Consider the following 15107-nt stretch of genomic DNA (forward strand, 5'->3'; position numbering starts at 1 on the left):
CCACCTGGGAAGTCCTACATAAAAGGAAGGAGTTTTCCGATTTAGACTCTATCTGTCGCTTTTGTAAAACTGTGGGGGTGATTGAAACCTCTCGGCATCTCTTTTTAGATTGTACTGCTCTGACATCTTTAAGGGACAAATATTTAGCTAGATTCAATGTTATGGGTCAAATGGAGGCGGACAATCTGATCTGGTCACAGTGTCTCGCTATTACTAATATTAAAGATGGCGTTGCCGTGGCGGGTTTTATTAAAGCTCTAGATGTATACGCCCCTCTCCCATGATTATGCTTGACTATATGAAATTTTCAATTTCTGAAGGCTTATTGTCCATTTTTAAAACTCCATATTTTTAATGTCGGAATTTTGATATCGAACTGTATTTTGCACTGAATCCTTTAAATTTGTCCCTTATTATCTGGAAATTTGGATCTATGCTTTTAATGTATGTTTGTATACGTGAATTTTAGATGTAATGAATGTTTTCTTTCTTTTTAACTTTCTTTGTAAAGGTTTCTTTGTAAACCATATACAATAAAAAAAAATATGCAGGTGAACAGTGGTCTTTGTGTTTATGCATGCAAAGAATAAGGCTGGTATAGAAAAAGACTGCATAACATGTATTATTTACTTGCAGGTGCTCCAAGAATCCATCCTCAACCAGTGACTGCCAATGTGAATGCGCCGGCTGCAGCAATTAGAGGGGAAGGTAGGAGGTGTTTATAGTGCTCTCTATTACATCCCCTGCATGGCTGCCTGTCTACTGGGCAATAATCTTTTAGGTAGTAAGTTCCCTAAAGTCTTCTAAGTATCCTGAAATGTAGCATTTAACAAAGTATGGCACACTCCACTAAATGGAAAGTCCTTGAAAGCCTCAAATAGGGATAGTGATTCACAGTTCATCAAATTACATCTTCATGATACATCTAATAAAGTGTGTATGTGTAAGTGTGTTGAGTTTTCAAATGTGCAAATCTAGCTATGAAGCAACAGAGACGTGTACTTCAATGGGAATCAGTAATAGGGCACAACAGCATGCATACAATTAGCAGAACAGAATATTAAAGTGCACATGGAATGACATGGAGAGAGGGGAAACAAAGGTCTAGAGGCAGGGCATACTTGGTAATGATGGAAAGCCAGACCCATACTTCCTTAATTGCTGGCTGATCACAGCTGTGGTTCAACTGAAATTATAACCCTATGCATTTACCACAATCTGACCTTCCTAGCCACTAACCTAGACTTTCGGCGGAACCTGCCCAGCCGGTAACCACCCCAGCTGTAGCGGCATGCGCCAGAGGGGGTAACCTCAGGACCCGGTGCCCAAAAGTACTCTATACCATATAAGTGATTATGACTAAATTTGTTTATGACCATATCTGTACAATAAAATCCAATGGCATGTTATTGCCAACACCCAACAAACATGTGTTTCGATATCTTGTGGGGGGGGGATGGGAGGAAAGTATTCACGGACACCCCCAGATAACAAAAGGAGATTTCTGCCTGCATAGGGGTCCACCAGTTATGGGCAGCGCTGCCAGGCACCAAGCGTGGCCTGTTAACTGGTGCCCCATGGCAGCTAGACAGGGGAGAGGGGCAGCAGCACGCAACAGGGCTACCTCCCCTCACCCCCTTCCCCATGTCAGGCGACATGCAGTCGCAGCGAGTCAGAGCACGAAGGAAGGGCGAGGTGTGATTCATCACCTCGCCCTTCCTTCCCAAGCAGGTGCTAAGCACCCAGGACGCGGGAGAACCAGGGAGTCAGGGAATAACAATAGGTGGCACTCTCGGGTGCTCAGACAGTCGGCGCCTTGCCGGCCGGGGGGCTGGCCCCACAACCCCCACAAGGACCAAGGCTAGTCCCTGGTCCCATATAAGAGGCGGCATTTCAGCAGAAAGACACAGATAGTTTGGGACCCTGCACAGGGACTCCAACATCTCGCTATTTCCCTTTTCCACAAAATCCCTCCCACCCTAGAAAAGGGAGAGAACCAACGGAAGGAAAATCAGGACACCGTACGGTGACCACACACAACTCGTGGGACAAAGAAGGCGGCACGGGCCAGAGGGGGTAACCTCAGGACCCAGTGCCCAAAAGTACTATATACCATATATGTGATTATGACTGCATTTGTTTATGACCATATCTGTACAATAAAATCCCATGGCCCTTCATTGCCAACACCCAACAAACGTGTGGTCCGATATCCTGTGGGGGTGGAGGAAAGTATTCACAGACCCCCAGATAAAAAAAGGAGATTTTTGCCTGCATAGGGGTCCACCAGTAATTTAATTGTTGACTGATCACAGCTGTGGTTCAACTGAATATATAACTCTATATCACAATCTGACGTTCCTAACTGCACTTTTGAGTCCCTGTCAATGCATTAGGAATTCACTCCCTTCCTTCTTTAGAGTGTAAGTGAACTGTGCTCCCTATTAATCTTCGAGATAAGCACAAAGGGGGCAAGGGGCGCTTCAGCAATTCCTTACATATTGGTCCCACTTTTATCTATGCCAATATTTTCTACCTTTAGAGAACAAGGGTGAATTGAATTTCCCTCCAGGATCTCTCACTTTTTTATTGCTGTTACTTATTGCTATTTTCAATACATTTTGGTTGGATATTAGCAGGGGGAAATATTCACAAAACAAAGAACCAGGCACTGTATTCGACTGTCAAATGCCTATAAACAGGTGCGTATGTGTTATTTTTAAAAGGTGAAAAACAGCCTGGGTGTACAAATGCAGCTACTTTACAAAAAGAATCGATTTTTCAAGTGTTGGTAATATAATTGTGAACACCATTGTGTACTGCGACCACTTTGATTTCGCACCAACCAGTCTTTTTCATGTATGCCTTAGTTGGTCTCTGCCCTAGTTGGTCAATAGTCCTTAGTCCTAGAGGATACAGAAAGATCGGGCAAGTAGACTCCACTTAGAGGAATCAAGTCCGAAGCTGCCTGGAGGTCATGTATTGTCTGAAATAAAATGGTTACATTTCCACGAAAAGTACACATTGTGTGAGTTGGTGAGTAAGTGAGCAATATCTATGCTTAGTTATGAAAGAGCAAAGTGCTTCTTTACACAGAACAAAGTCCGTGTCCAGCTTCCTCCCAGTGGTGGGTTACAGAAATCTCTGGAAGATACTTGCTCTAGAGAAAGTCCAGGCAAAGTCAGCGCATAGTCATTTTTGCAGTACAAAATGACTTTGCCCGGCAAAAATATACTTTGCACGGTTCCATGAATCAGGGTTTCTGTTGGCAATGCAAAGTAACTTTTCTGCAGTACAAATTCACTTTGAACCGGGCAAATATTCCATGAATCGGGCCCAGAGTGTCTTCATTAGTAGATTTGGTAGCACCTTTTTCCCAAACAAATAGATGGGGGGTGGCATAAGGGAATTAATTAAGGTAGGGGACCGTGGGGGAGTACTGCAGGGTTCTCCCCCCATATTAATGGGAGAAAAGTGCAAAAAAAGAAAGGGCATTTTGTGAATTCGATTTAACGCCTTAAGTGCCAGGCTATTATTGAAGTCTATGCAAAAAGGGCGATTATATTCGTCCTTGGTTAAACAGAAGTTTCTCTCGTCCTCGTTATTTTGTTTTTATTATTATAAGCTAGATCTGTAGATTTTACACTCCCATGGTGCTTATGTCATATCCTCACAGATTCCCTACATATTTTGATGTTTGATGGCATCAGTATATGGAAAGCAAATGCCATTGATCATTTATTATCTGGATACAGTGCAGCCTTTTCGGGAAAATATATTACATTAACACCCTGGGCGGGGGAGCCGGCCAACCAGGTGACTAGGAGCACTGGCTTGAACAGCGGGTACAACCCGAGTTCCAAGCCGCTTGACGGCCAGCTACCCCCGCCACCATCTTCCTCTTCAACAGCGGTTCCATTTTTTTCACCACTACTTACCTTTTCTTGGCCTCCCACTGGCCGCCATGGAAGTGAAAGATGGGCTCTGTACAGAGCCCACCTTCGCTTTCTAATGCAGCCATCTTGGAAAAGGCTTTTTCTTACTACAGTGGAACGCCACACTCTCCTTTTTTTAGCACTCCAGGTTACTGCTTTGGCAACCCGGTGTGCTAATGGCCTTCATCCCCCTTGCCCTGCCGTTCCCCTGGAATGGGGGATGAGCGCCACATTGGCTCCCAAAGTTATAACTTTCATAAGACTGGTGGCCCCCACACATCTCGAGCCGGCCTGCCATGCCCCCAGTGACACAACATAACATTCACAAACTTAATGACAATAGAACATATGAACAATGCATTATTTATCAGTTATTCAGACACAAAAGTCAACACACATATGCTTGCATACACTCTCACTCACACACAAATACACCCAGCACCTCCATTGACATACAGTGTGTGCACACAACATTTATATGTACATCTACAATAACACAGGAAAACAGTGGTGCAATGTCCATTGAGCAGACCAGACCTTATCACCCCCTGATCCCTGAAATGTTGGGCTAAATTGACTTGACCTAGCTGTACTATAAAGACATTGGCCGAAAGGAACAGATTCACTGGAATGTCAGCAATTCCCTTAATTTTTCCTTTCATTCAAAGGCAGAAGCCATCGGTTAATGCAGTGCAGTGGGTGACCAAGTATACTTGGAATCATTTTCTAAATGCCATATATCTCCAAACTTGGGTTGTGCACAGCACCTTATATGTGCACGTGCTGATAGATGTTTTCGACAAGATTCTGACTGATTAAAATTAAGGTATGTTTTCCTGTGTTCAAATGGCTCCAAGTAGTGGAGTAACAAGCGGGATAGGCAGGGGGGGGGCAAGCTGCCCCCCATGGCTCATTTAAACGCCAGACCGGGACATTTGTCATTGGGACACCTCTCCCGTTTGGCACATCAAAGTGGGCATCCAACAGCAAAGGTGTCACGCTGGCAGGACAATGTGTGCTGAGCAATTCCTGCTCAGCACGCTCATTGTCCTGGCAACAGGACGCCTTACCCGTTCCGAATGGTAGAGGTAATAATAATAATAATAATAATAATAATAATAATAATAAAAATAATATTACCGGTGTACCGCTGCCAAGACAATGGCCCTCATTATGACCCAGGCGTTGGACCATGGTGCTAATAGCACCATGGTCCATGCCGGTAACTTACCGACTCCGCCATGGCAGAATGGGGAATTACCGCCCCATTCCGAGGTTGGCAGGGCGGTAATTCCCCATGCCGCAATGGCACTTCCCCATTCCCATTTTTGCCCCATAGGGCTCAATGGGAATGGGGAAGGCGCTAAGTACGGTGCCGCAAATTGCTGCTAAAAGCAGGCGTTAAAGTGCCACCCGCAAAGGGACCTCGTAATCAGGCGTTAAGGGTTTAACGGCGCCACCACCTTTTACGGCGCCGTTAACCCCTTAACGTCTGGGTCGTAATGAGGGCCAATGTGCCAAGGAGATCCGGGCAGCAAAGGGTCCTCATGTTGCTCTGTATCAACAGAGCATTACAATGTGAACCATTAGAAGCTGATGGGAGGGAGACGGGTACTATTAGCAGGGAATCTTGTCCCTTTAGAAATGTGAATGGGAGGGAGTGATCAGAAGTGAGAAGGGTGCATAATGTTGCATGCTTTATGAAATAATGTTTATGGCTTTAAAACCCAAGGGGGATTTGTTAGGCTCAAATTAATCTACATGATGCTATTGTGACTTTGCATGCAGAATGGGGAGAATAACATTATAGCCATACTCCCATTTCTCAACATATTTCTATGACAATATATATAGTGTATGGTTAGTTTACTATGAAAGGCAAGTTTATTATGTAATGTGGTTTGCTTCTAAGGCATTGCTATAAACAATTATTTAAGCACGTGAAATGTAAATCAAAACCTTAATAAATATCTATATCAACTGAACCTGGAAAGATCGCGATCGCTTAAATTGTCCACATCCCAGTTTCATCATTTAACCAAGTGTGTGATCCTGAGCAAATCATTTAATTGCATTGTGCCTTATATGCAGCTCTGCAGGTGACTCTGATTCACTTCAAAGCGTATGTTAATGCATCATGTTATTATAATGGAAAAGCCTAATGACTATAGAGTTGCTGCACATAAAACAAAAGAGCAATTTAGGTATTTTCTACCACAAAGTTATTTGTCACTTGGCTTATTTATGGCCACTTATTCTAAAGTCACTTCCATGGTGCCTCCAAGTATCAAGGACTGATGATGTGCCTTGCAATGTCCTTTTCTGTGAAGTCACTTCTATTGGTGCAATCCATATAATAATTAGGATGGTGGTACTTTAGTAGCATCTGAAAATTGGCAAGACTAATTTTAGAGGCGTTGCAGAGCTGTGGTTTGCCACAGAGCAAGCACCATTTGTTATTGTTAGTGTGTCTACATACTTGGGGTCATAATGTGTACTGTGAGCTCTGCTCACATTGTCCAAATGTCAAACGCGCCCTCAATAGGGTCAGCCCACAGCCCAGCCCCCAACAAACATACACAAACACAATCCAAAATGATTATTATTTTTTTTAAAGTACCTCTGCTCTGCTTTTAAATGCTGTCCGGGCCACTTCTCATGTTGCACCGACCTAACCACCTCTTCGCACTCACGCACCTCCAGACAGAAACCAGCTGAATTTGCTTCCTAGTTCCTGTCTATGTGTCTCACAAACATACAAACACAAAGCCGGAAAGTTATTCTCTGTGCCATGGCCCCTGGAAGTGCTGCTACTAGTGCGGCAGCACAGGCGCCAGGCCCTGCAACATCCAGTTCAGCAACCTAGCTGCTGACTTTGGGGAAGGCCAGCCAGGGTGAGGGACTGAGCCATGCAGGGCATCCGTCCCTGAATGTGCTGCAGCGCAGCTTCCAGGCATCTCAGCATTATGTAATGAGACAGTGCAAGCCTTGCTGGGCACCCCAGCCGGGCTCACGCTGTCTAATTACATAATTGTTGATTGCAGCTCCCTGCCCTCCCTCCAAAAGTTGGGGGGGACAAAAAGGCATGCCACAGAAGTTGGGGGGGACAAAACCCTCTGTCCCCCCTATAATTACGCCCATGAGAGGGTTGGCCGGAGGTGAAGAGTGAAAACGGCATGCTTAGAGACAGGAGGACAGTGGTCAGGTGTCACATTTTGCCATACAGATGAGGGGGCAAGGATGGAGCCTGGCAGCATACTGGGCATCCAGGCCTGGCGACCACAACTAAAGGTCAAAAGCAGCACAGGACAACTTGCTGATGGAGTCTCTTAGGGCCATAAAGGGAGGTGGGCCAGATCCCTGCTCAAACCTGGACTAACATTCTTTTCGGAAAACACTGATTCTTGCCTCCCATGGACTCCTGTTTCCATAGAGAGGGATGCTTCAACCCAGTGACTCGCAATATAAGGAAGAACTGTTTTTACCATGAAGAACCAACCCATATTCCTACTTCCGTATAACTGCTGCCTGGGCATGCTAACTGTCTTTTGGTCACCCATAGCCCTTCTTAAAGTCCAACTTAGAACTTTTACTTGTTCCTTCCCTGCCAACATGTCCACCCGTCCCCAACTCCTTGATGCTCATCCACCTACACTCCACTCTTAGGCTGCATCCTTCCTCAACTGCCTTCATGTGCCTACTTTTTTTACACATACATGAATTCTCTCCCTTTCTACTCATGTTCACTCTTCTCTTTTCCATCTCTTATAGCATTCATCCAGAGCTTGGTATAACTTCTACCTTACTCTTCCCCTCACCATGTCCCATATTCCTCCTGCACCCACACCCCTCAAATCCAATGCTTGCATACTTCCAGGATCCCCAACCTCATCTATACTTCTCACTTGTCGCAAACCACGTGTTCCTCTTCCCCTTCACCTATCACTCTTTTCCTTGGCATCTGGAATGCAACAAGTCTTCCTATGTCACTGACCACTTTGACTCTGAAGAGAGGATCCCAAGAATGCCCCTCCTCACCCCTAGATTCATGAGAAAATGAAGAGCCAGAATCACTCGCAGCCATCCATCTTACTTTGGACGAATCCCGAGCACACCAATGATTGACAAGTACACAGAAAGGTATCCTCTCAGTCAGCCATACAGACCAAATCCAATACACATCTTCAAAGGTATAGGAGAAGAAACAGAAATCGTGGATGGGAACACCTATATGGACAGTCTCGACTAAGCACCAAGAAGCAACGAGCTGACGTAACTAGTGACACATTGACGTAGCAGCAACAGTCATGAAGCACACTCGCAGATCTGCATCACATTACACAGACATGCACTCGCATACACAAAGAAAATGCTTAAATAGTTCTATAGCTAGAGGACAGATACATATGCATACTGTCCATGCTTTGATTATTCTCTCATTAGCCAAATGCAGTAACGCAGAACCGCAAGGCACAAGAGATCCTGATCAAGCTTGCAGATGCTTAAACGCAAACAATCTACAGGGATACATATAGAACCTGATAGGACCATGTGTGACTAACATATAGAGTATTTAGAATAACATGAACATGTAGAAATCATGTTATACGTCTAAGGAAAACTACAGAAGGCCCAAAAGCTACAGAGCCTGAGACGAGGAGAGTTAATTCAGGCTGTACAGAGCACGAAGCAGGCTCACAGCCAAAATCAGATATACAGGGACACAAGGGGACCAGCTGCAGAGAAACAGAATGAATCCTCATAAATGCAAATGGAAGAGCTCAATTTTGGTGTTCATAAAGACGTGGTGCAGCCAGATGAGCCAATGAACATTCACCCGTGGTGGGAAAGCAGAACCAATCCCAGCAAGTCAGACGCAGACGGCAACAAGTGTTGCAATGTAAAAAGCGCATTCTCATAGGCAAACGTGGTACAGACAAGTTATAATACTGACACATAATGGGCCTCATTACGACCCAGGCGTTAATGGGTTAACGGCGCCATAAAAGGCTGCAGCGCCGTTAACCTATTAGCGCCTAATTAAGAGGTCCCTTTGCGGGACCCGACCTTAATGGCTGGTTTTGCCAGCTGTTAAAGTAGGGACCCGCAAAGGGACCTTGGTGCTAAGTACTGTGCCGCAATTTGCTGCACCGTACTTAGCGCCTTCCCCATTCCCATTGAGCCCTATGGGGCAAAAATGGGAATGGGGAAGGCCCATGGCGGCATGGGGAATTACCGTCACCAACCTTGGAATGGGGTGGTAATTCCCCATTCCGCCATGGCGGACACCGGCATGGACCATGGTGCTAATAGCACCATGGTCCTCCACCTGGGACGTAATGAAGCCCAATGGTTCACATCACCTTGAAAAGGTGCACAGAGTGCTGAAAACCGAATCGGGTCTCAGGCCTAGGGAGATCATCCTTAACCAATCACAGCTTAGAAAATCAGGAGTGGATGATAAAGGGCATGAACCATTGGTAAGCCCATCACTCTGCAACAATGTAATAGATCATTTTTGCGGGAGGGACAGGCCAGCCAGCTGACATGCAAGGACCAGTAGAATAACCTCCATGAGGGTCCTCTATAGGTAATAGTACTCTCAATACCCAATCCTCAGTGATGATAGATTTTTCCCTCAATACTCTGCTACACTAGCGGATCTCCATATTGACTATTCTACCTTCTCCCACTCTCCCCGACCTAAAGGGATGGAAATAGAGTGATTATCCTTTACAAAAAGGACTTTTTACACTTCCTCCTGCCACCTCTCACAACACCCCCTTATGTTTTGAATAGACCATTATTTAACTCCTTTCACCAACTCCTCTCACTGTTGTGGCTCTCTTTCGAGCCTGCCCCTCTGAAGTCCTTCTTTCCACATCAGAACCTTCTCCTTGAGTCACTTCCAATCGGCATCTGCATTATCATGTTGGGGGATATCAGCAGTCCTCCTCCACTGCCTCCTATCTGACCAATCATTGAACTTGCTCCATGACCAGCCTACTCACAATGGGAGCAACTCTTTTAACCTTGTCCTTCTCTTTACCCTCCGACCTTCTATTGTGTACTTCAACACCTTGTGCCCCCACCCTCGTTTCCTCCTCTGTGCTCTTCAATGACCAAAAGGAAACTTTCACATGACTCCTTTGCCCCTTTAAATGATGATCTATGGATCTCTCTCCCATCTCTCTCCCCAATTCATGCCAATTTAATTGACTTTCACTATGCACTTAGTATTCCTTCATTTGACCTAAACTATGATGCATGCACAATCTATATTAATGGGGCTGAGACTTCAACGAGATAAAGACAAGCAATAAAATTAACCGTTCTCATAACCTAACAATGGTTCTTGGTTTAAGAGGGAATTTCAGCATGCAAAGGTCTCACAAGGTGACACAAACACAAAGGTCACCTAAAAAAGTGTTAGCCAGCTAGTGTGACCATAGCGCTACTCCCTTATATATTTCTAATTGTTGCCTAAAACACTAAACCGTAGTCAAATTGTCAAGAGTTGTTTTCAAGAGATATTTGCAACAACCACAGAGTTGCATTGTGATACCAGGATACACAAATCCTGGTATGCTTAGTCTTTGTTCATATATGGTTTCCTCCTTTTAATGGTTAGCCAACGCGCATTTTGACCTGAAACCACAGGTCTTCTTCAGGGCTTATCCAAAAATAGATCCTTGGCTGCTAATTAAATTCACACTTCTTCAATAATGGTTAATCCTTGGCAAATTATGCTCTTAAAATATAGATTAGTGTATTCCCAAAACGCCAATGGCCTCCTGGCTAATTCATAAACTTCAAAAATATTGTGATCTTGGTTACTGTTATGTGAGTGACAAGATGAATTCAAAAGACATAAGTCTAGTTGACTTATTCAATACTGCAAAGTGTGTAAGTATGGAGCTCCTTCCCTCCATCCATTACAATTGCGAACATTGCGGTGTTCCACGAACTTCAAAGCAGAAGTGCACGGAACACTGCGATGTTCACAATTGTCTTTACAATTTGACTATGGTTTAGCATAATGCATGTACATTCATACTTTCATGCTCCCATCCTCAGCCTTGGGTCACTTTTGCGATCCAGATAATCACACAAACCTGCACTGTGACCTGCACATCCTTACACTACCCTGGCTTATCTTCTACACCAGACTAACAAAATTGCTCTTCCTTTCGCAATCAACCGACAAACTTAAATCTACCTATACTTGAAGCTTTGCTCATACCTCGCAAGCCAATATATATTACCTCCTCCTTTTCTGCTAATGAATTTGCACATTACTTTTCCTCTAAAATCTCCACATTTTGTGACATTCTTATAGTCCTCTATCTTCCTCAGCTGCCCTCCTTCTGTCCTAATTGTCCACACATTCACTGTTAAATTAGCACCCATCCTTTGCAGCGCCAACTCATCTTGCGATCTGACTGTAAAATACCTAGTCCCAATCACCTGTGCTGAGCTAGACTCTTCCATTCCTCTTTCAAATCTGAAATAGTACTACCCTTTTTGAAGGAACGTTCTACTTACCAAAACATCCTGAGAGTATAATAACCAGGTTTCACTCCTACCCCGTTATTCAAAGGTCCTTGAGTCACCTGATTCAAGCTAATCACTAAGTACCTTGGGGATAATAGCCTCACTTCTATCCGGCACACGAAATAAGCACTCCATGAGGCTGCACTTATGTATGTCTCCACATTTGTCTCTGATGCGCATCAATCCAAAGTCTCATCTGACTTATCCTTTGTGAGCTGTCTGCTGCTTTCAACACTGACAGCCACTCCTCTCTTCGTCTTACTATCTTGGACTTAGCGTTTAATAAATCTGCTTAACACTGGATTGTCTTATAGCTGGAAGGCTGTTCCGTGTACTCCCAAGTCTCTGACTCCACCCCTTTCTCTGTTGGTGTCCTTCAAAGATCAGTCTTGAACCACTGCTCTTCACTCTCTATACCTCTGCTCTAGACTTACCTTGTCCTTGGCCTTTATACTCTACTTCTTACATCTCTTTGCTTATTACATGCATACCTCGTTCTCCTTTCCTTCCTCAACTGTCTCACTGTGATCCATCACTAGGTGGCTCTATGCTGTCACATGTTATTCTTCAAAAAATTGAAGTCATCTTTCTTCCAGCTTCCAATGTCATCCCTACCCTTCCTCTCCTATCTTCTACCGACATGACCTTCTTTCTCACTGGGCTAAGGTTCACATAATTGAGGTCCTCTTGGTCCAACTTCAACAATTCATCACCATCATCTGTGACACTTTTATTAACCTTCTCAACATTGATGATATTTGTCCATTTCTTACTCATCACTCTACAAAAACTCGAATCCCCACCCTTGTGCTCTGGTAACCTAACCTCTGTGCATGCCTACTTCTTGGCCTTCCTCTCTACTTTTCATTCCTTCAAACACAGTTCTATACTTTGCTGGTCTATGTTCCACTTTTTTTCCACTCCCTCATAAACTGGATGAGCACTTTTACCCATATGTGTGCTACTGTACAGGCACTCTGCCATCTGTAAATTAGTCTTTGTAAGTCATTTCTGAGTGCAATTAGCCTCCCTATTCTTCAAACAAACACAAATACAAATATAAACCCTACATCGGACCTTTTAGATGGTCCTTCTGACAGGGAAGTGCCTTAAAGCAAGAGCTGGTCCAATTCCATGATTCCTCTATAGTGCAAGGATGGCGTTACCAAACAGTTATTGAGGTTCTTTAGTAATGGGTCATACCAGATAGCAAAACGACTCGGGCAAGGCAAAAGGTCTATGTCCGAAAGGAATCTATAATTAACCGGGGCGGTCACACAGTTTCTCAGTGAGGTAGCTTGTGGACGTCAGAGTGGCATTCTCAAATCTCTGGTGTGCCAGGGTAGTAGCTGGAAAGCCTTCCATTAGGGCATTCACGTCATCCAGGTGGGAGAGGACCAAGGCTTGGACAGCAGATATGAAGTTGTGTTTTCGGGTGAATGGCTCGAAGTTCTAAGCCGTTTATGTTTTCTTTGCAATATGCCAAAGGTGTCTGTCAATGTCATGGGACATAGCAGAGAGCTAGGTCTGGATATCATTGTGTTCAATGTTGTTGGTCAGCATAGGAATTTGGTTTTCGAGGCTTTGAGATTCATGTGAGCACTAGGTATCCAGGACTAGATCGATGTGAGGCAAGGCTTGATACTGTGTATGTCTTAGATTTCTGAGATCTTGAGGTAGAGCTGCATGTCATCTGCATATTGGTGGATGTGGATGTAGTGTGGGAGCAGAAGGGTTCTAAGCAGTTCCATATAAAGGCTGAATATCACAGGATAGAGGATGGATCCTTGAGGGACTACACAAGTGATGGGTAGAGTTGGACAAAATGACCTCAATCAGAAATGATAAAGAGAGAAATGATACCTTCTAATGCTCATTCTACATAAAAGTAAGGCAAAATCATTGACTCCTCTAAATCGTCTAGCGCTCCGGGCCCTGATGGCACTTGTAATCAGCTAATCAAAAATGAATTAAGTGTTTGGGCTGGAGCATTGTTTATGTTGATCGGCTACTCACAGCAATCCCAGACTATGTGGAGAGAGAGCATAGTAATACCAATATAAAAAAAAAGTAAACATGCAAGATCCAGGTAATTACATGTTGTTGGCTATGCTTGACATCCCTGCAAAAGATGTTGCAAAGGTTTTACTTGGGGAACGAAATAACTGTATCCTGGATAATAATATCTCCACTATGAATCAGATTGGATTCAAGACAGGTTCTGGCACTACTGATAAAGAGCTGTCATTAAAAACCATCATCGAGCAGTCATGGCTAATTAGGAAATTACCTGTTTACATAGCCTACAATGACTTTAGAGTGGCTTTTGACACTGTTGGTCGGGGTAGGCTCTGGAGGAAGCTAATAAAACGGAATATGTTTCTGGGTCTGCATAATATGATTATTACCTTACATTGATAACACCAAAGTGGGAGTAAGAATTAATCAATTGGGGGGGGATGAGTAAATGGATTAACACCTGCTGCACCTAAAACAAGGCTGTATTCTTGCTCCCACTTTGTTCAATGTCTATCTGGTGGACTTGGTGATGTAATTGCGAATATAATCTCATTTCTGCCTAAATTGGGCATGAGAGGTATACAATGCTTAGCATTTGATACTGTCAACCACTCCATCCTCATAAAACGTCTCCACCATGCCCAAGTTATCGCGGGGAGCGGGCACTGGACTGGCTGACCTCCTTCCTTTGCGACCGTCGATCCCAGGTCATTCTGGGATCTTTCTCCTCGCCCACCCCTATCTCCACCTGTGTAGTTCCCCAGGGCTCCAACCTTTCGCCTTGGCTTTTTAATAATTATCTTGCCTCGCTTGCACACCTCATTTCAACCTTCTCCCCAAACTTCCAGTGTTATGCAGATGACACACAACTCTTTTTCAAACTTCCCTCTGATCCTCTGCTCACTTCATCTATCATTCCTGACTGTCTATCTGCCATCAAGTCCCGGTGCACTTCTAACGTTCTGTGCCTCAACGCCAGCAAGACTGAGATCCTTCCTATTGGGACTCGTGCTCCCTCTTTCTCTTCCTCACACTAGCCATCTTCTATAGGCTCTCCCCCTTCAGCTGAAGGCAGAAACCGTGGAGTCATCTTCGACTCCTCTCTCCCTTTCATCCCTCACATTCAGGATATTGCCAAGAAGTCCCACTTTCAACTCCACCTCCTCAAAGGAATTCTTCCTTTTCTTACTTTCCCCCAGAAGCTCAACGTCTCTAGAGCTTTGGGTCTCTCTAGGCTAGACTACTGCAATTGCCTCTTCCTTAATTTACCATCTTCCTCTCTACGTCCCCTCCAGCTAATCCAGAATAGGGCTGCAAGAATTATCCTTGGCCTCAAGCCCAGGAACTGCATCTCTCCAGCGCTAGAATCTGTAACTTTCTCTCACTAAATACTCTCCCTCCAGCTCTTTACGTTCCTCTGGCACCAACTCTCTGGGCCTCATTACACGGACGACGGTAAGGGTTAACGGTCACCGTTAATGGTACCAGTGACCGTTAACCCTTACCGCCTTACTACGAGGTCCCTTAGCGGGTTGGTACTTTAACACTTGCTTTTAGCAGGCGTTAAAAACCAACCCGCTAAAGGACCTTGGTGCTAAT

At 44.4% G+C, this 15107-nt stretch overlaps 1 protein-coding gene across 1 annotated transcript in view; it reads left to right on the top strand.

Moving 5' to 3' along the window:
* KNCN (kinocilin) overlaps positions 1 to 15107 on the top strand; it is a 454915-nt gene that overhangs the window by 372571 nt on the left and 67237 nt on the right. The window contains exon 3 of the mRNA XM_069635394.1: positions 637 to 708. Within this exon, the coding sequence (XP_069491495.1) occupies positions 637 to 708 (72 nt within the window). The remainder of the gene's footprint in view (positions 1 to 636; positions 709 to 15107) is intronic.

The sequence above is a fragment of the Ambystoma mexicanum genome, chromosome 1q (assembly GCF_040938575.1).
Source record: "Ambystoma mexicanum isolate Mex_15411 chromosome 1q, UKY_AmexF1_1, whole genome shotgun sequence".
Lineage (NCBI taxonomy): Eukaryota > Metazoa > Chordata > Amphibia > Caudata > Ambystomatidae > Ambystoma > Ambystoma mexicanum.